The sequence below is a fragment of the Volvox carteri genome (assembly GCF_000143455.1).
Source record: "Volvox carteri f. nagariensis unplaced genomic scaffold VOLCAscaffold_12, whole genome shotgun sequence".
Classification (NCBI taxonomy): Eukaryota; Viridiplantae; Chlorophyta; class Chlorophyceae; order Chlamydomonadales; family Volvocaceae; genus Volvox; species Volvox carteri.
The window spans coordinates 1,469,069-1,490,121 of NW_003307555.1; the positions used below are offsets into that span (position 1 = coordinate 1,469,069).

At 55.9% G+C, this 21,053-nt stretch overlaps 3 protein-coding genes across 3 annotated transcripts; 2 read left to right on the top strand and 1 right to left on the bottom strand.

Annotated features, from left to right (window-relative positions):
* The first annotated feature begins 5,136 nt into the window (after positions 1-5,136).
* Positions 5,137-6,535, top strand: VOLCADRAFT_104154 (uncharacterized protein). Its single transcript, XM_002948936.1, has 2 exons — positions 5,137-6,086; positions 6,160-6,535. The coding sequence occupies exon 1, from the start codon at positions 5,228-5,230 to the stop codon at positions 5,987-5,989; it is 762 nt and encodes a 253-aa protein (XP_002948982.1). The 5' UTR covers positions 5,137-5,227; the 3' UTR covers positions 5,990-6,086; positions 6,160-6,535.
* Positions 6,536-8,813: 2,278 nt separating this feature from the next.
* VOLCADRAFT_89408 (uncharacterized protein) lies at positions 8,814-18,804 on the bottom strand (the record flags this gene model as incomplete). The annotated part of the gene is made up of 16 exons (XM_002949034.1): positions 8,814-8,885; positions 9,402-9,656; positions 10,591-10,703; positions 10,787-10,825; positions 11,103-11,204; positions 11,600-11,738; positions 12,219-12,404; positions 13,191-13,311; positions 13,892-14,036; positions 14,753-14,816; positions 15,223-15,351; positions 16,024-16,113; positions 17,161-17,264; positions 17,541-17,634; positions 18,526-18,650; positions 18,777-18,804. The coding sequence occupies 16 exons, from the start codon at positions 18,802-18,804 to the stop codon at positions 8,814-8,816; spliced, it is 1,806 nt and encodes a 601-aa protein (XP_002949080.1).
* Positions 18,805-19,392: 588 nt separating this feature from the next.
* Positions 19,393-21,048, top strand: VOLCADRAFT_89409 (uncharacterized protein; the record flags this gene model as incomplete). Its single annotated transcript, XM_002948937.1, has 5 exons — positions 19,393-19,469; positions 19,728-19,821; positions 20,280-20,343; positions 20,497-20,541; positions 20,780-21,048. The coding sequence occupies 5 exons, from the start codon at positions 19,393-19,395 to the stop codon at positions 21,046-21,048; spliced, it is 549 nt and encodes a 182-aa protein (XP_002948983.1).
* Between the last annotated feature and the right edge of the window lie 5 nt (positions 21,049-21,053).

Genomic DNA, 21,053 nt, shown 5'->3' on the forward strand with positions numbered 1-21,053 from the left:
AGGTGTTTTTTCCTGTCCGCTTTGTGCAGCTTTGAAGGCAGGGGATGACGAGTCTCTGCAACACACAGCAGTCCTGCACTCCAACACACGACAAAGGGCCCTGCACACGATGTTCCGATCCAATCTGGAACACAGCTGGTCCATTCCAGATGTCTTTATACGAGGGGGGTGTTTCCGTTCGCCCGTCGCCCACGCAACCGCCTAAGTGTGTGTTACATGGTTGGGGTTGCGTGACCCCATACCTGTAAAACTACCCATACGAGCCGAAGGCCCAAGGGCAATATCTATACGCCTAAAAGCCACGGAGAACAGGAAACACCGCACATCAGGTCAGATTTGCGTCCAAATGGCATAACTGAGTTTCGGTGATCCTGCATACGTTCCAGCATCCTCGCCAGACGTACTGGTTCCCATTTCATGGCCTCCAACATGCTCTGTTAATGATCGAATCCCTCTTCAGCACGAATATCATTATCAACCGCCTTAGTGCCTTTTCCTGCTTTTGCGGAATTTAGTGTCCATTTTCGGGACGCTAGGGACCGTACCTCTTTGACTTTTCCTGTCCTTGCCATGCTACACTTTCTTTCTGTGTTTGACCTTCATGCTGATATGTACGGCACGTGAGATCTGAACGGCGCCATGCTGCATCGGTCGGATTCCTGATGCACTGCCAGGCACTTGTGGAGATGGAGGACAAGGACGGCATTCGACTGCTGGAGTCGGGCAACGGCGCATCGCCGCCGCCGCCGCTGCCGCCGCCGCCAACTGGGCACTGGGACTTCGCCGCCAATGGTGGTGGCCACGATGGCGGCGACGAAGGATCCCGTACGCAACTGCCGCCGTCGCCGCCTCCGATGCGGCTACGCTCACCTCTACGGGTGGCTTACGAGGAACTTTGTGTCGCTGATCCTTTGCTGCGGGTGAGTGGGTTGAGCTTGGAAGCAGAAGGAGAGGGAGGGGCAGGTAGGAAGTGGAGGAGTTATTGCGCTAGGAATTGCAATTCAGCCATGCATGTCATGTTCTGGTAGTAGTAGGAATGGTGGCCAGGTAGCAACGGCAACGTGTCGAAAAGCGTCCGGGGGAGGAAAAGATGCGTCAAGCAATAAAATTCAGGGACTGGTCAGCCTGGGGATATCACTACTCTGTGCGCGCAGTTATAGCATTATCACCATCGCCTTAATAAAAAAATATTCAAAAGTGAAAACCTGTAACCGCTCAGACTTGCTGGGTATGCACAGACGATTCGCCGGCTCCTGCAACACATATGCGCATACATTTTAAGAGGTTTTAGGGTTAAGAAAACCTGCAACCGTGAAACCATACCTTTTTACATGCCCGTTTCTGCCGCTGCCGTTCCCCCTGAAATTCCCCCTGAATACGGCAGGCACGACTGCTAGGCGACCTGGCCGTACGCTGGTTGGAGGTGAGCAGCGTAGTGACGTCATTCCTCTTCGCGAGGTTCCTCCTGCCGGACCTTTTGCACATTCCATACCGAACCTCCCGCGGCTCTGTTCTCCTCGGCCACCACGACCCGGCTGATCTAGTCTATCTGCCCAGGCCGGTTTATGGGGACTTGTTGGGCCGGTTGAGCCCGGGGTGGGGTGCCTGTCAATGGCCCCGGGGTTCCAGGGCGTGCATGTGATGATGTTGCGGGTCCCTGTTGCTTTCCCGGCATGAGCCTTTTCCTTGGTGCGAGTGCACGGTATTCAGCGGGATGATTTCGTGATCGCACCCCCCCAGCTGGTGGGTGCTTGCATTGTTGCTGGGGCGGGCCTGACTGCCTGACTCCGGAGGGTCCTCTTCGAGGGGAGTAGTGAGAATACAAGGTATATCAGGGAAAAAGGAAAAAGGAGAGGAAAGTGAACTAACAAAAAGTGATCTGGGTGACCGCAGCGATCTGCTTTCTAATGTCTAAGTAGATATTTAAGAAGGAACAAAAGAAGACCTTTCCAACGGTGTAATTTTCAGGTACAACGGTTGGCCGTACACCCCCCTTCTACTGGGAGCGTGCACCTGCCTAGTAATAGTATCATAGTACTACATTACTATATATAGTACTATTTCTTACTATACTATTCTTGCCAACCCTAATAGTTAAACATGCCCGAGTCAACTGACGATGCGCGCCCAAGGAAGGTGCCCCGCATCTCCCTCGGGATTCGCGGCTTCGGCAAGCTCGAACCGCCTGTTTGCCAGCGAACTTGACGTTTTGCAGAAAGAGTTTTCAGTTATGAAGTCTAAGATGGCCTTGCAGTTGGAGCTGGGCCGCACCTCCTGGGAGCGGGCCTGGGCTGGAATGCGTCAGTGGGTCCACTTCTTCCCACGCTTGATTCAGTTGGTGTATGTCGCTTGTGTCCTGCCCACTAAAACAGTGTCTGTTGAGCGTGGCTTCAGTGTCCACCGCATTACCAAGAACAGGCTGCGTAACCGGCTGGCTGTCCCGTCCATTGATTCCCTTCTGCGTGTTGGATTACTCGGTCCAACCGTGGACATGAAATGCCAACCCCTTGTCATTTGAAGCTGCTGAGGAGTATGTTGCAAAGAACCCGGATGGGCTCCTGCACCGTATTGCCAAGGTGGGCGACTGTGTTCTGCCTGATGAGAGTGATGATGAGGGCAGTGTGGGCAGTGAAATTGCTGAGGCCTACTATCCTTCTGATAACCGGGAGGTCGAGAGTGTGGCAAGTGATGAGGTGTACCCGTCTGAGGAGACGGATGATGATGTGGCAGGTGTGTTGGAGGCGATTGCTGCAGAGGTGGATGATGAGGAACGGCGCCTCCTTGGCTTTGGATAAAATCCTTGCTGAAATACTTCTCCCAGGAGCTATGTTCCAAAATAAAGTCAAACCCCTGTTAATTCAGCCGTCCTAGCATATAACGATAGAATCCAGCAAATTTGGCCCCGAAAACCGCTTCAGACAGTTTCGGGGTACCCGAAAACACTCTCCGGCTGACAGGAAAATTTTCGGGGAGGGCCCCGAAAGGTCAATCAGAGGGTTTCGGACACGGCCGAAATTTTCGGGTACCCTGGTGAAGAACCCTTTAAGGATCACTTAACGATGTTAAGTTTTATACAATTTGCTTTATGATGCAAACAAGACAAGACTGCACAAGCACGTCACACCTGGCACAACAGCAAAACACCATAACTGACAGCACTTTACAACCAACTAACTAACGTTAATAAGGACCAACGGTTACGGATGAACGGTCAAATGGAATTACTGGACTTCCCAGTAATGGGCCTATGCAAAATAATCTGGGAGGTACCTGGATGGATGCTGTCGGGGCCTGGGGTGGCCGGGCGCAATGCGGTTTGGGGTTTTGCCTGGCATGATGCGGTTCGGGGGACATGGCCTGGCATGATGCAGTTTGAATGGCATGGCATTATATGATTTGGGGACATGGCCTGGCATGATGTGATTGGGGGGGCATGGCCTGGCATGATGTGTGGGACCTGTCAGGGTCGAAAATCCCTCAGATGGTGGACGGTAGAAGTGCTCCTAGTCGATGGACGGTGGTGACCTGGGTTAAAGTTGACTTGCGAGCTGATCAGGAATGTTGAGCCGCCGTCGATCCGGCAGATTCCGTTGGATGCCGGTGGCGGGTGCTCAACGTGAGCGAAGTTGGCTAGGGTGACTGGATGAGGGTGCCCTGAAATACCGGTGAAGGCAGGGTCTACCGGGTAGCGGCCACAGGGTGAAGATATGACCCCCTGTCCCGCACATCATCATGTATGGCATGATGTGCACAACGGTGTACATGTGCAGGGTGGCAGTTGACATGTCATTGAACATTGATGATGCACAGAGAGACTGATCAGTTGTACTAGTGTTGCTACGTTTAGGAGATGAACATCTAGACTGATGTTTAGCCTGAGTGGCAGGCATGTTGGTTCGTAGGTAGATCGACATGGTGAACTGACTGAGTGACAGGGGTGACAGATGTGCATACGGGCTTGATGAGTTACTAGTTTGCTGTATCTACATGCTTACCTTGAGATCAAGACAGCCACTATGATCGCCATCCACTTCGCCTACCTGACCGTTTATTCAACTGATAACCCAACTGACCGGTTAACGTGTCCAGCGGTCGGCAAATATGGCGGGTACTGCGTTTCCATACCACAGAACCCGCAGCCGAAATTCGGCTTAAGGCCCTGTAAGGCTGCGGATCCCTAATGACCAAAATCTGACCAAAAGACGAGAGTTGCAGCCTCTAAAGTACTTGAACTCTGTGTTCGATTTTGCAATTCTTGTAGGGTTACTGACGGAAATTATGCCCTCCCGCAGCCGCAAAAAACAATTTGCCGACCTCTGAACGTGCCTTTAACGATCGCTAGTCAGTCGTTCAGTTTACGAACCCCAGGTAGGGATGGCTAGGCTGGCTGGTTCGAAACGGTCGGTAACCGACGTGTTTATGCCATAGGGCTGGAAAGCGGTGCCCTTTCACATCGCGCCGCACTCTTGAGATGCGCACCATGGGACAGAACATGTTTTGGTGCAGTGCGACACGGCTGTCTCAGACCTGCCAAAAAGTTGCGAAGTGACCTAGCACGGAAGACACAACACTAAATAGGAGGCCAGTCGGCTTTACACACTGCACAATAACCAACCAACACAACCGCTGTGCAATCCGAACGCAGGAAACTACGCTTCTGTGAAAACCGATAAGGAGCCAGCCTAGCCATCCCTAGGTAGCCATCGTGCCGTCCATCGCAACTTCGCCCGCAAGAGTTAGCTAAACCGCGCACGTTTGTCGTCCGGCCGACGGCCTTGGCACCCGTGCAGCCTCCACCCTCCAGCTACCTGTCATGAACGCCCTGCAGAAGGTCATCGAACGCCGCTTGGCGTACCATATCCATATCCTCCCTATCTTACCAATAGGAGGAGGCTCCACAGAGCATGCGGATCCAGGCATTCTATGCTATTCTACGAGCACACGGCAAAATCCGTACGGGCCATAAACGTCATGCTGTGTGGCTGTCTGCCAGGATACCTCTCTGGGTTGCCTGACAGTTTTCTACGTGAAGCGTTGAAAACTAAGGTTTTCTGCGAATACGGAGTGTCTTTGCCGTATGGCGTACGAGCCAGTGTGGCTCTTGTGTCGCGGCACGCGACAGTGTTTGCTAATTCGGGTTGTTCGTAGCTACGTTTGGGTGCTGCCGTGAAGCGGTTGGTCTGTAGGCCTTGGTGTTCCGCTTCGTGGTAGTGTGCCCTCAATTACAATGTCCGATTCTGACAGCGAGACTTCGGTCAGCTACAACACGATGTACACCGAACTAAAAGCGCGACTAGTCGCACTTAAGGAAAATAAAGATGTCAAGGCTGCGCAGGAGCGTCGCGCCGCTGACCCGGGCGTGATTTTGAACAAGCAGCAGCTGGCTGCCATGGACCAGCTGAACGCCGTGAAGCTGCAGCTGACAACCATTAAGAAGCTTATGGACACGAAGCCTGACGTGCAGGCGGTCGACGGTCCACCGGCGAAGCGGGCCCGTGTCGCCCTTGAGGATTTCAAATGTGACTTCGGCGCCAGCGAGGGCAAAGCGAACAAGTCTCTCAGCGGACAGCGCGCGCATATCGAGAAATGCTACAATGCGGTAATGGACATTGAGGACGCGTGGCGCAACGTCCTCGCGGCTCGGCCCGGCGAGGAACGCTTCAGGAACATCGAGGCCATGGAGACTGCCATCACCGACGGCAAGGCCGTGTTCCGGGGGGTCGCGAAGGAGCTGGTCGTTGCATACAACCACGGCTGGGAGGTCGTGCATGAGATGCGTGGCATGGCGTACGCGGAGACGGAGGAGGAGCGCAAGGCGCTGAAGCAGGCCGTGAAGGCGGTGGCGGGCAAGAAGCCCAAGCAGGCCAAACCCGCGAGCGTGCCGGCCGGCTCTGGCGCGGGGGCCGGGGTGAAGCAGGCAGCGGCGGCGGGTGTCTGTTTCAAGTGCAATAAGCCTGGGCACTTCGCCAAAGAGTGCAAGGAGAAGTAACGGGGGGTAGTGTGGTGCGGGTGTGAGAGGTAATTCGCAGCTCGTGGGCCCGGGTAGGTCGTGGTGGTTTGGAGCCGACGCGGGTGTTAACTCGCGAGTCGGGGCCCGGAGAGGCCGGGGGGGTAACAGCCCCGTGGTGTTTTGGAGCCGACACGAGTGTTAACTCGCAGGTCGGGGCCCGGAGAGGCCGGGGGGCAGCAGCCCCGTGGTGTTTTGGAGCCGACACGAGTGTTAACTCGCAGGTCGGGGCCCGGAGAGGCCGGGGGGCAGCAGCCCCGTGGTGTTTTGGAGCCGACACGAGTGTTAACTCGCGGGTCGGGGCCCGGAGAGGCCGGGGGCAGCGGCCCCATAGCGTGGAAGCGTGTTGTTGACGTTCCTTTTGGCTGTAGCCTTGTGCGGGGTTGGGTGGCTAAGGGCACGGCCGCCCCCTCCGCGATTATTGAAGTTTCGTGGTAGTGTGCCCTCACCCGGCCCTACCCTTTCACGAAGACGTTCTTTCCTTGCGTGCAGGTACTTGTTTGTAACGTAGTCTTCGCATGAAAACTTAGTATGAAGGCTGTGGGACACTCGTTCTGCAGCAGATGGTCAGCCAGTAAGAGGGAAAGGTTGTAATATTGACCAGGGATGTCTTCTCTGCCGACAGGACCGTTCCACATCGTCCCACCTTTTGAAGTCATGTCATGCCTTTGTCCGAGGTTCAACATTACAGCATAAATTACCTGGACATCGCTACATGGCATTACAGTAGAGAAGGATGCTACCTTGTCACTGGCACTGGCGCTGGCCCCGCATAACGCTTACCTTCCAATAACTATCATACGCCATCACTGCACAAACCACCTCGAACACCTCACATGGGTCGTACTGCAGCTACGAAACATCCCCATCACGACAGTACCTTCATTGGCCTACACGCCCTACACGCCCAGCCCGGCCCGCAGGCCTGACCCAGCCCTGCCCTGTCCAACTCGCTCTTTGCCCCTACCTCCCGCCCTGCACTGGTTGGATCCAGGAACGGGCAAGGTCCCTAACAAGTGACGACTGCAACCACCACCACAACCTCCGACCGACCATACGACGACCGGAAACCGGTTGCTCCCCATTACCGCATCCTCCGCGCCAAAAGCACCTTGTAGTACACTGCTACTTACTCCGCTGCACGCACTGCACCTCCCGACGTGCACTCGCTTCAAGACCCCCACCGCTTGCCTGTACCACCTGCCCACCCGCGCCACTTTATGCACACACACACACACACACACACACACATATATACACGCACACATTGGTAACTTCAACGTGCGACGAGGTAACAAATCTCGATATAGCAGCCACAATTGTTTTTGCAACGGGATGGCGATTTGGGAAATGGTGGATGGCGAGGTGAAGGAATAACTCGCATACGCAAATATCACAACGCAAGTGTTGTGGTAAAACACTGCGATAGCGATCTCGCCCCAAACCGCAGGAGAGAGAGACACAGGAACGATTACGAATTCACCCACCACCAATGTGTCCCGAGGCACTCTTGTCCTGTGCTACTATCCTGAACTCGCACTGCCGTTGCATCAGCGAAATACATGTATTCATGCCGCCACAGTTGAAAGCATTATGGGGCACATTGCGATGTACTCCGCAACTACACACTTGTGCACACGGAGCACCATGCCTGCGAGCCTCAACAGCGCTCCCCAATATTAGTCAGTATCTGCCCTAATGGACCAAATACATTTCGTAATGACCCAAATCCCAAGTCGGCGCCTCTATTGCAAAATACAGAAACTTCCCGGCTTTGGGAACAACCGTACAACAGAGATGAGAGCCGAGAAAAAATTTATACGACGCAGGTACGGCGCCATACTCTCCATAATCGAAAAGTGCCTTCGACTTAATTTGCACACAAACAAGCATCAATAGATAAAATACGCACATACACACGGCAAGCACACGGACAGACATAATCTCATGCGTTGCATGTTTTTGCAAAGCCAACCCATTTCAAGATAACAGAGACACACACACACATGAATGCATTACAACATGTGTGTCCTGTTCTGGGTCGCTTTTGCCTTTTTGTTGCTTGCCTTTCATTACGAAAGCCTCCCTCCATCCCCCCCCCCACACACACATACGCGCGCGCATGTACACATTCGCTTTAACCACACCGCTTTTCAAGCCACACTTAACACACGCGGGTTGCTGTTGCTCACCTCTCGGAATGCACCGCGCACGGGCGTTGTTTCCATCAGACACGTCCGCGTGGCAAGAAATCCCAACTACATAGCAGCGAACCTGCCTCCCCACATAGGAAGGGCGATAGGGGGTAGAAGAGCACTTGCATCACACACTCCACGCTTCCCTTTACTACATGTATGCATTCTCCACTTGCCCTCGCCAGTAACATAACACAAACCTACAGACGCACATGCAGACTCATGTTTGCAGCCTCTACATGCTTTGCAACCCCGAGATCGCCCGCGACACCGCATTGTGCCGCAACGCTAGTGCAACCAGGGATGCAGGGACACGAACAAGGGAAAACGAACGACGGAAGCTTTCGACGATTCTGACCTATGGACGACGTATCCCACCACAACCACCCTACGAAACACATCGCATCGCAAAATGTAAGCGGGGTTCTTATATCAAATTGGAGGGTGAGGTTGAGATAACACAATCGACACACTCCCCCACCTCCCCCAAACATGAGCACATGATGGGAGGGTAGCGCAGTTGGGATGTGCGATCGTGTCAACGCTACACAGGGTGGTCGTAGAGGGCCCCGATCCCGTTGCGTCAGTTCGTAGCACGACATCACGCCACGTCACCCAGCTGCCGCCGGGGCAGCCGCCGGCTTGCTTGGCGAGTTGGTGGTGCTGGTAGTGGCACCCGCGGCCTGCAGACGTTGGCGTAGATGGCGTGAAGAGGTGATCGTCGTGGCGGTGGTGGCGGTGGTGGTGGGGAGGGGGGGGGGAAAACGCTAAGTGCCGAAGGTAAAGAATAGGAGGGAAAACAGGCGACATGGACATGCGGAGTTGCGAGGACGGTCACATCGTGGCATGTACCCCTTGCCCTTCCCCCCCCCTCCAACAACAAACCCCTAAGTGGTACAGCCTGTTACGCAGCAACTGACACAGCAGAGCCAAGGGCGCTGGGAGAGCATGCATGAAACAGACACACGAAGTAATCATTTCCACCTTCACAAGAGGCACCTTCCTCTGCTTTCCCCGAGCCGTTCCGCCATGCTATGACCACCCTGCTCACCAGGCTATGCCACACGCACACAGGAAAAACACACACTACTAACTCACAACACACGTACATACGTACGGCCATCGGATGGCACTTCTCTTCTCCCTCACTTCCACATTAGGGTGCAACCCCTCGCAGTCCCACATACACCACCACCCACCTCCAGCGCCTCCTCCTCCGTCTGCCGGCCCGTGTAAACCCCATCCACCGTCCGACCTGTCACCCCAGGCCGCAGCCGCGCCGCCGCCAGTACGGCAGCCCAGTCCCGCGGCGGCGGCGGGCGGGCGGGGTCGGGCAGTGTCCAAGGCTGTGAGAAGGGCACTGTGGAGCGGATCTCGAAGGTGGTGTCGGTGGCTGAGGGGCAGCTCAACAAGGCCACACACAGGTCCGCCACATCCTCCCGACTGATCTTGCCCTGGGAGTGGGTCGGGGAGGCAGAGGCAGAGGCAGAGGCAGGGGGGAAGCAACAGGGGGGAAAGGACAGGGGGGGGAGGCGGTAAAAAATTGAGCGGGATAAGGACGTGTGTCCATGTGTGTGCGGGGGGAATGGAGGGATACATATATGTGAAGCTAAGGAAAGCCGCAGCAAGGGAAGAGGAAGAGGGAGGAATTATAGACGCAAAGGTCGACTGCAGAGGAGTGAAAGGGGCAACAGTTGCAAGAAACGTCTGTGTGTGTGTTCGTGTGTGTCGGGGGAGAGCGGAACGTGGTAGGTTAAGGCTTGAGAAGGAAACCCGACTCGGGGACACGACATGCTACGAGCAGGATGGGGGTCTTCCTGGAAGATCCCTAGCGAACCCGGGCGAGGAAGAAAACGACGATAAGATTAGAAAGACATCTAAAATCAGCTGTACAGCAGCAGCGGGGTTTGCGCCGGGACAGGGAAAACACCGTACACTGCATAAAGGGTTTCGAGCCGAAAGCGAAATGGGGGGAGGTATGCGGGTACGGAGAAGGGGGAGATGGAGATGGAAGAGGGGAGGTGTATGCAGAATGCAAAGCCGCACAACTGCTAACGACCAGTGGTCGGGTGAAGGCGGAGCAGAAAGAGGAGGGGCCCGAGATGGTGGGTCGCCTCCTCAGCCGCCCTTTCGGTAGCGGCCACTAAGTTCACACCCCTTATTTTTCCTTCCTATTCCCTTCCTATAGTTGTCAGACACACTAACAAACATACATACTGCCGAGACAGCCGCCGCCGCCATATATATACCTCAGCACGACCTGCGCCCCCTTCGCTATGCCATTTTCTTATAAATCTTTCTTCTCACACACGCACATATCGACACAGCATTATTAGGGAAATCGACGGACATACACGCATACACAGACAGACAAAAGCACACACGCACCTTGACGGTGTCCCCTTGGTCCAGCTCAACCGGCATGCCGCCAGGTTCCTCAGTTAGGGCCGTTGGTCGTACAACGGCGAACGGCACGCCGCTAGCCCGCAGGGCATCCTCGCCTGATCAAGGGGTACAGGAAGAAACCCACACAAAGGCCAGGGGGGTGGGGGTTTTAGGAGGGGCCGGGAGCTCAAGAGCTCACCGCGTGCCAAGTGGGAGGGAAAAAGATGAGCGCGCGCTACTGAACAGGAAACAAGTCGATGGGAGAGAGGATGACGAGCGAGTCTGTCAGCCAGAGCCCCGCCTCCGACCCGCATCCCTCGCGCCCACCCCAGAACCCCACTTCGCCAACCGCAACCCCAGTCCCCGGTCGACAGCCCTACCCACTCCCCCCCCCACATGATTCCTTTTTGCCCTGGTCACTGGCCCGCTAGTGACATCTAAAATCCGGGTCCCGTGTTTTCCCCGCAAATCATTCGCTTCGCCCCCCTCATCCCTCATCGTCCCCCCTTCCCCACCTGCTAGCTTCCAGGTGAGTATGCCGCCCAGTGCGTCATTGAGCTTCACCGCGGGGGGCTCCTGATCCACATTGATACCGGGACGGTTGGGACGGGTGACTCCTGCGGGGGGAGGGATCACATGCAGGAAACAAACAATCAAATCCTCGTCGAGGAATTGAAGGGTGGGTTGGGGTGGGGTGGGAAGATGTTGGCCATGTCAATTGCATGCTGAGGGTGGGGAGAGGAGGGATGAGGTTCGGTGGGTTTAACGTGTAAGTAACCGAAAGGGAAAGCGTTGGCGTTTTAGCAGGCGGCAGGGGACCCGTGGGCAAGGAGGCAGGGGGGTTGGTCGTCCTCCTCACCACCATCATCGCCGCCGCCACCCCTCAAGCCACTTGCCTCTCCATCCTGTCGCTCATACGGTATTCTGTCAAACACCACCACTGACGCCACCGCCCGCTCTCCTCCCTGCCCTTCCTCTTCCCTTTCCTCCCTCCCTCCCTCCCTCGACCTACCCGCCGAGCTGACGTGTACAAAGCGGGGGGCCACACCCTCGGGAAGGTAGGTGGAGATACGGGCGAAGGGCAGGCGGAAGGGACCTCTCCGGAAGCTGGGGTTAAGCTGTCCGTCGTACTCAAATTTGGACAGCATGATCTGCGTGCGTGTTGTACGGGTGTGTAGCGGGTGTACGGAGGATGTGCGCGGGGGAACACAAGTCGTAGCTTGCGGGCAGCGCAAAGTAGGGACGAGGCGCCATAAGTAAGTAAGAAGACGAGGCCGGGGAGGCCCGAGCCCCAGGACAGGTCCGTCACGTCATGGCACATCAGACACACAGTAAAGTTTCTTTCAAGAGTACGGAGGAGGCGCCCTGCTGTGCCGATTCTGATCACCAAGGACGCAGAGAGCCCTCTCCCACAGCCTCGCCACGCTCTCCCACCTTCACGCAGCCCACCCCACGGTGACGGCCACCCCGATCTCCCTGTCTTCGCATGAAGCTTCATATATAATCCACCGCCTTTCTCTCTCCCTTAACACATGCACACACATAGACACGCGCGCGCACACATACACATCTCCGTACCCCCTCACACACCCGTCCAAACTCGCCTCCGCTCCCACTTCAGTTCCCCCCACCTGTATGGAGGATATGGTTGCGGGGTCCAGAGGTTGGCCCCCCACCACCCGCTTGGCTCTGAACACCGGGAAGAAGTCGGCGAAGGGGATGCGGATGGTTTGCCAGGTCCCCGGCTGGGTGTCGAAGGAGCAGCAGTAGGCGATGCCGTCCCAGTTGGCATCTGGGCGGATGATGAACTTGTAGCGCTGGGGGATGTGGTGGCGGTGCGTGTGTGTGGGGGGGGGAAGGGCGCCCGGGAGGGGGGCCGGGATGGGGGGAAATTCTGAAAACGCAATACAGCGGGGGAGGATGTCGACATCCAAATGCAAAAAAGCAATGCCGAATGGACGAGTGTGTGTAGTTGATAAAGGAGGAGGTTAGCAAGGGCTTCTTGGGGTGCTATGGGGTTCAGGAGAGAAGAAGGCATGCGAACCGGGACGTGACGCTGGGGGCCCCCTCGACGAGGTGAGTTACCACGTGAAGGGCCTTGGACACGTGGGGGAAAGTCGAACCGTGGGGGGAGCAAACGTAGGGGTTTTATTCGAACGTATGGAGACACAGTTCCGTACTGAAGGGAAGGGATCAGGTCAGGTCTGCTGCCGAAGTCGACGCCATCCGGCAACACCACACCACACCATGCCGGCGGTGGTACAGTAAATAGAGGGACCTATCAAGCCCACTGCTCTTGCCCCCCAAATCCTATCAGGATGCCGTCCGAGCAGCGCTTTGAGCGACAACAACACCTTGACGATTACCACAGTCAATCCAGGGCCTGCGCTTCCTTCCTGCGACTCGCTTGGACCTCGGGAATCCCGGCTGATCAGGCAGTGCATAGCTACACCATCAACGCCCACACAGATCCTGTCGTAGCTGTACATTCCCCGTCCCCTCCTTTTGGACGCATCCAAGCGCCATATGTGTGCATGAAGCCCTTCCCTCATCTCCCTTAACACACGCGCACATACGCACAAACACACATCCACAACACACACCTGGCCATCCCCAAACAGGCGCAGCTCGACGCCCTCGTACGGCGATAGATCCAGCGGCGGATCAAGATTGCGTGTTCGTACGGAGGCGAAACCTCCAAAGTTATCCGTGGACACATTGCCACTGCGGTGCGGGAAGGAAGGAGGAAGACAGGGAGGCGGCGCGAAGCACATCCAGACGGTAGGGCGGTGGAGGCCGTACCCCCGCAGGGAACACGGGAAGCGCGGCCTAAGAACAGGAACCCCCGAATGCCAATAATCAGGAGAGGAAGGGGACTGGCGACAGAAGACACCAAGTAAAATTTAGCGTCATTGGATGAAGGACAGTAGGTGAAGGGACCAGTCCTCCCTGGACAGCGGTCCGGCCCCTCATCTGCATTGTTCGCTGTATCACCCTCTTGCCGGCTTTAAAACCTTTCTGAACTTATATCAACAATACAACTGATACTCGAAACATATATTTCTCAATTTCTTCTTAGCTCGCCATTTCCCTTGCCAGCTAATTTGCAACCGATTTGCGATAACCAATATTCTTTCACCCACCTTTCCTATCCTTTATTTTCCACAACCCGTTCCGCCCCCCTCCAGCTACCCCGTTTGCTCACGCTCCTCACGCTCCCCCACACCTCAATACCCAGTGCTCAGCCCCTCTGAACTTATATCCTCCAACCCCCACCCCAGGCCCATTCAGGCCGCGTCCTCACCTGAACACCCATGCCGCCCCCCCATCCTCCCCCGCCCCGGTCACCAGCTCCAGCCCGCTGGAGGACACGCCGCCCATCACCACGTCATCCAGAGGACCCCACCGGGCTGCAGACTGGCCGGAGTGGTGCAGCAGCTGCACGCCACCTGTATGACAGAGAGCGGACCGTGTCGGCAGTCGATGCGGGAGGCTGCGTGTTTTGGGGTTTCGGCGAGTGGTTGGTACAGGGGGCTTTGAACTTGCCCTCACCCCCTTTGGGATGGAGAGATTGCGCGAACGGGAGGAGGCGGATGGATTCGGAGGCTGGAGGTGTTGGTAGGTTAACTGCTGACGAGGAAGAGCCCGCTAGGGGGAGGGCAAGGGGGCGACTGAGCGGATTGGGTTGCCTGTGTGTTAACAGTTTTGAGGCCGTAGAGTTGGTTGTGCGTCGCGTCGTTTCATTCATTACTCACTACTGAGTCTTTAGTCGTGGGGAGAAAATTGGGTGCATGCATATGGGGACTTGGGGGGGGGAGGGGAGAAGGCTGAAGCTCCGGGGCCCACGGGGGCACGCACACGCCTTGCGCACTGTGCATCCGTCCTTTTCCTCCCCAAACCTCAAGAGCTCTCCCGAGTAATCCCCTGGGTACAGTGCATGTGGCTTTGCCACCCTTTCCCCCCAAAGAGCTCCGGAACCCTGCCCGAGCCCATTTCCGCCTGCCTGCCACACACAGCATATCAAATCCCACCGATATTCCACCGACAGAAAGGAGCCCCCCTGCCCACCTCCCTCCGTGCACCTTGTCGTTCACCCCGCTTACTTCCCTTTATAGGTCCTCCTACCCGCCCGCCCTCCCTTCCCCCCCCTCCCCGGACCGCTCACCCTCGAACCCCAGGCTATCCGCGGCAGCATCCAGCAAGTTGACCATGCCGTTGTACTCCACCGCCTGATCGAGGGAGGAGTTACACGGGGTGGGGACCCATGTGGGTTCAGGGTTTGGAGAGAATGGGGGGATTCGGCGGGGTTGAAAAGGCAGTAGCAAGAAACACCGCCGTTGGGGTGGGGTAGAGCGGACGGAAGCGGCTGAAGGCAGGAAGAATTCCGGGGTGAGGCTTCAGAAGCTTGGAGGGAAATGGGGCTGCAGGAATACAGGCGATAGGTGGTTAGGATAGCGGTAGGTTGTGTGCCCACAGGTCAAAACGAGAACTTACAAGGAACGGACCAGCACCACCACTACCTAACCCCCGGCCCGACCCCCCGTACACACCACCTCATGCCGACCTTCCACCCCCCCTCGTACACACACACGCACACACACATGCGTCCGGCCCCAGTTCCCCCCGTCCTCTCACCTCCGGTGTATCCCCCACCACCTCCGGGTCATAGAACTTGATACCCTGGTAGTACTTGGCTCTGTCCGCAGTGTCGCCCTCCTTGGGAGTTACCTTGACAGCGGTGCAGCAAACAACCGCACGGACGCCCTGGGCAGCGACATGGACACAGTCACACAGCCAGACGGATGACGGACAGACGAACAAGCCAAAAGGGGGGAGTTGGGCACGCGGGGCCGGGAGGGTATAGATGGGAAGGGTTGGGCAGTCCCTCCGCGGTGATGCGATGCGATGCGAGGTGATATTAGCATGTAGCCCTCGTTACGTTGTTGCATGTTCATGGCCACGCCTGGCCTGATGTAGAGGTCCAGAGGACGCACAGTCGAAGACGAGCGACATGTTCTCCTAGAATGCCCAGCTTATTCTGAACGTCGCGTGCTTTTGGACATAATCCTTAACAACGATTCCGATATGAAGTCGATTATGATGGGGACAGCGAGCAAACAAAACTGGCCCACCATAAAATTTGGCTTACGCGCTCGTACTCTCAGGCAGGCATATTTGACAAAGTGTCTATGTTTCCCGTGTGTATATTGCTTGACCACTAGAACTTTTGCGTCATATCACGACTTTTACCTAACTTGTGGCTCACTTTGGCATCTGGCTCGTATGGGCTCGTTACACCTTTCTGGGTAACACAACCGCCAGGCGTAAAACACACACACACACACACTCACACAGACACATACACTCAAGCCCCTCCGGTCTGCCCTGGGCACGATCTCAGCACCCGTCCCCACCATGGCTCTACCCACGGCGCACCTCGAACATCTCCGGCAGCAGGGTCTGCCGCTGCACCACATCCGCAGCCGCCAGCTCCAGCTTGCCGCCGGCAGCCACGGGGAGCTCCGACTGCAGGAAAGGAAGATTGAAGATCGCCGTAAGGCAAATGGGGATGTCAATGGATGTCAATGGAAGAACAATCCAAATGAGGTTGCCAACCATCCCAATCGACCCAAACCAACCCGCCCCGGTTATTATAATTACTCTCCGTTATTATAATAATCACTAAGCCGGACGAGACCCCGATAGTCAACCAAGTGCCAGCCCAGATCGGCGTCGCACGTATGTATCCAGCTCGACTAAGCTCCAAACAGCCCAGGTCCTGCCCATCCTAGTTAGGGTTGGGGTAGCCTTAAGGAAAGAAAATCTTCTCATTTAAATCTAAATTAGGTCTAATCAGATGTAATGCAAGCTAAGAAGGAAGGGCTAGATCCTCATCTCAAATGGTGGCTACTGCTCAAATACTGACTGCATGGTTTGACCTGAAAATTGCAGATAGCTTTATCTTATCGTGAGAACACACTAGTTTTTTTAAATTTCGGGGCGGCAAAGCGTTATACATGAAAGGAAGGGCCCGCGAGCCGTCCACAGCACCTTGACCCACGGGTCACATCTCACCAAACTGCTATCAAGGCTCGCCACCTCGTTAGAGCCAGGCTACATCGTTAAGGCCCTGACTCTGTCTCACAAATTCATCCCACCGAGCTACACCACCAAGGCCCCCATAGAGCACCGACGACGGGTTGGTGCCGCTGAACGTCTTGCCGCAGCGCTCACAACCAATTTTGACCAAAATGCCCAACAGCAGGACCTTGAACATTGTCCACGCTTCTTTTTTTATGTTTTTTTCCCTCAGCTTCTCTCAGTACGCCTTTGGCGAGTAATTCTTGCCATCATACGTGTACTCCACTTTGGCCACTTCACAGCCTTTTGCTTACTCGTGCTAGAGGAGCGAGCGGATCCACCATTGCTAGGTTTGGCGGAAAAGAAACGCCCACGGAAACGAGTACAAGGAGCCTTTAGGACGCCTTCTCAGGTTTTGTAATGCCGTACTTTAGCTAACTAACGAGGTCCAAACGTCCAATCAGTCCACCCGCATCAGACCAACCCGCTCACCAGCATGGACTTGGCCTTCTCCAGGTCCCTCACGAGCGCCCTCACGTGTTTCCCAGCTGCCAGCAGACGGGACACCACTCGTCGACCCACACCACCCGTAGCGCCTGCAAAAGCAGGAATAACAACAGACACCAACACACACACAATCGTGATGCAGCGTGGTCTCTTCAGGACGGAACTTACGGCAGCTAGTAGTGGGGGAAAGACGAACCACAAACGAGTCAAGCTAGTAGTGGGGGCGGGATATGGCGCGTGTACGGGCAGCAGGCGCGTACAGACAGGCTCGGAATGCGTCGAGCAGCGGGCGGGTGGCGTTAAGGAGGACGCGGCAAAGGATGGGGCGTCCGTGTCGCTAAATCCCTTTTTACTCTTTTACGTACCTGTGACCATGATGATGCCCGTGAGGGGCACCTTGGCTATTGTGGCGGCGCTGGCGGGCGCCGGGGGGAGATCCACTGGAACAACAGATTCCACCTGGAGGGGGGCCAGGCGCACCAGAGGGCGCGTGTGCGTGCATGGTATGTTGTGCTTATTGGTGATAATCGGAGCCGCCGCGGGGGCGGAAAATGGGGAGCTGTGCATGCATGTGTGTGCATGTGTGTGTCTATACATCCTATTATTGCCGCGTGTGCGTGTGCAAAAGTACAACATCAGCATAAACAAACCACCGCACCACAGGGGCAGGATGGGTCGAAACGGGGCCAGGCGAGGAAAGGGCTATACAAACCAGCAACAGACATCTATTATGCGCTTGTAGTGTGCGTGTGCTCCAAGCTTTGGGCGCGTGGATGTGCGTGTGTGTACTGCAGCATCCGTTACGTGTCCCGTTACGTGTGTATGAGAGGATCGTAGAGAAGGGGCGAAGGCATGCGAGCTGGACACTTGTCACTGTATAGCCCATACTTCAAGCTTGGCGGAAGCCGGGGGCCGTGGGCTACTGATATGCGGCCCCTTGTGAATGTCACCACACATGCAGGGGCCCCACATGGGGGATTGTTTGGACAAATCCGCCGCTCAATGTGTGTGGCTGTAAGAGAAGAGAAAAACAGGACTGAAAAACACCAACCCCGAGATACCCGCTTGGGATCTGCGTGTCCCGACCCGCAAGTGAACGTGTAGGTGCGCGAAACTCCGCGCGGGCAAAGCAGCACGCGGGCTAGGGTAAGTCGCTAGGTCGCAGGACGTGTGCTGATAGAGGGAGAAACATAACAAGGCGTGTGGATTTGGCCCGCCCTGTGAATCAAGCCCCATCGTCAATCCAATCCCGGATGTTAGAAAGCGTTCACGGGGCGCGTGGGAGGTTCTTCCTCGGCACTGTCCTCCCTCCCACGCAAGGAGAAGCCATGGCTGAGCAGGGCCGCTTACTGGGGACTGGGGGTTCAGCTGCTTCAGCATGTTGGCCAACACCTTATCGGGGGTGGGAAGTTCATTGAAGTAGGCGACCGTCTTTAGGAACCTCAACACGTCCCAGGGTTGCCTTCCAGATCCTCCTGAGGGGGAGTCACACCGTTGACACGAGGCGCGACATCCCAAAGCACCGGAAAAAGCGATGGCACGATTGCGGTGGCGTTACCTTCAGTTGTATCTGCTTGAACTACAATGAGGCGCTGGCGAACCCTCAAGGTCGCTGCACGCGCTGGGCATAGCTGCGGCCTAGCAGCCGATATAGTGCCCGTGGTCAAGCCTGCGATCAGATAGTTGGGTCGCGATTCCACTATGATACGTTGTGCCACTTCGCCACAAGTTGAAAGCTGGGAGCGCGGCACAAAGTTTTATGTTCTCCTACCGTGAGCAGACAGCATGGCTCGACCTCGTCAATAACTGGTCTGCCGCAAAACGCTTCCAAGCTCGTTTTGCTTTAGGAACAAGGTTCTGGTTAAGGTGGCCTTCCCCGCCACGAACTTGACTACACGATCCACTCCGTCGCTAAGTGCTTTAACAATACAGCGTCTTGGGGGGATAGTTACCTTATACACGTGTTATGACAACTTTAAGAATGAAAGTTGGTAGGGAACCTCGGGAGAGCTCCTCACCGTCGGTTCCAACCAACTAACCCAACGCATACGAACTTTGGCCAGTACCACTGTTTCGGCGATCGAGTTGTTACCAAGCTCGTCTACGCAAGCCATAGAGATATGAAAATTTGCGCATCTCGCCGAAAGTTGCCCTTTCAGTCTCCTACATAAGCGGGCCAGCCGTCGGCAACGCTAGTTCTGCCTGTTCCTTTGCATGATGACAGTACCGATCCCGGGAGCAATTGTACAAAGGGAACTGTGGGGCGGCGCTGTAACTTGTGCGGTGCCGGCCAGGTGCGTGCGGAACGGTTTCGGCATTTTTCCTCGTTCCAACAGCAAGACGTCCCAGCTATCGAGGCAAATGGGACGTCAATCCGACGATCGCGTCAATCCGATGATTGCACCAATCCGATGATCGCAACGGTGCGAAATTATCGGTTGCTGCAGCACCCCGCTGGGGTGGCCTGACCTTACCCCTTTCCCCCCTACAAAGCGGCCTTAGCCAGTATGTCGACCCTTAGAGAAATGCCTTGTGGCTGCAAACGCGTGCAGGATGCTGGACGTTAGCGATATCCGCCCTGTGCCAGATCACCAAGAGGTCTTTCTGGATTCGGATGCTGACCAGGCGCTGATTTTTGAAATCGTGGTACGGCACGTTTGAGCTGTCGCCTGCAGAGAAGGCATCCTTGCTAGGCTGCACATTTGCGTAATCTTCGGCCCCGTACCTACCCAAAATTCGTGGACATTATCCTGTCGGCAGCATTTCCCGCCAGGGACCAATCCTCAAGGAAGCAGTGTGCTAGGCAAATATAGTTAAGATTCTACTGTTTCCCAAAGAGGAACTTAACGAACGTGTTCGTTAAGCTCGTTGAAGTCTCCGGCTGTTAGGCCCCTTGATTCCCCTTGTCAAAAAGGGAACACATGGCTCCGCCCTAACGTAGTTAATATACGGCTGCAATGGCGCTGATATGCCAAAGGACAGTACTATCCTTCCATAGCAGTTGCGTCATAGGAGCTAAGGATTCTGTACCGGTATCAGCTGCGCAGCTACTCCAAGGCCCTATCCCCATCCATGAAAGCTCCTGATGTTGACCCGGTGTGCAGGAGCACGACGGGGCCGTTGCAGACACGGATTGCGGGCGGCATGCCTTTGAGGATGCGGCAGAAGGTGCTGGTGTCGAACTGGGTATGGGTGAATGCATGTGACAATGTGGGGCTCGGCTGCTGATGGAACACGCGTCTCCCAACAAGGGACAATGTGATTCTAAAACTGGGATATCTGCACGTGCACCTTTCGCTCACTTCATTGTTCACGCGACAGGCAACGAGGCCACCTCTCATACGCTGGAAGCTGTTACCAGCCTAGGTAAGCACACGATAATAAGGGAGTGACCGACCGCATGGGAACACAGGGCACTGGAAACATTTTGAGTGCCATGGTCTCCTGTACTTGTGGTGGCGTGTTTGAATGTCTTCTGAGAGGCATCTCACCTGGGATGGGCACTTAAAACTGTCTACCCACCTTGCCCTGCATTGCGGTGTCCCCGCTTTGCTTTGCTGCTGCGGTCGTCAAGTCATGACTGGTGTGCCCTGGGGCATTGCAGAGGCAGCGGCGGTTCCCAACGTGCCAGCGACCGCCTACAAGTGCCTCGTGCAAGGTCGTCAGATGGTTCGGCGCGGCCGCGAGGCTAAGGACACGGAGGTCATGTTGGCGGTGCTGCGGTTCCCCCAGGTGCAGTCAGATCTGCTCATCAGTCTCAGTACGCCGGCAGCCGCGGCCGAGTCGCGTTCGGAGGCCACGGCGATAATTGCACAGGTTCTGGCCACGCTTGAAATCCTGGACTGGAGGCTCTTTGGGGCCGGAAGCCAATGATCCGG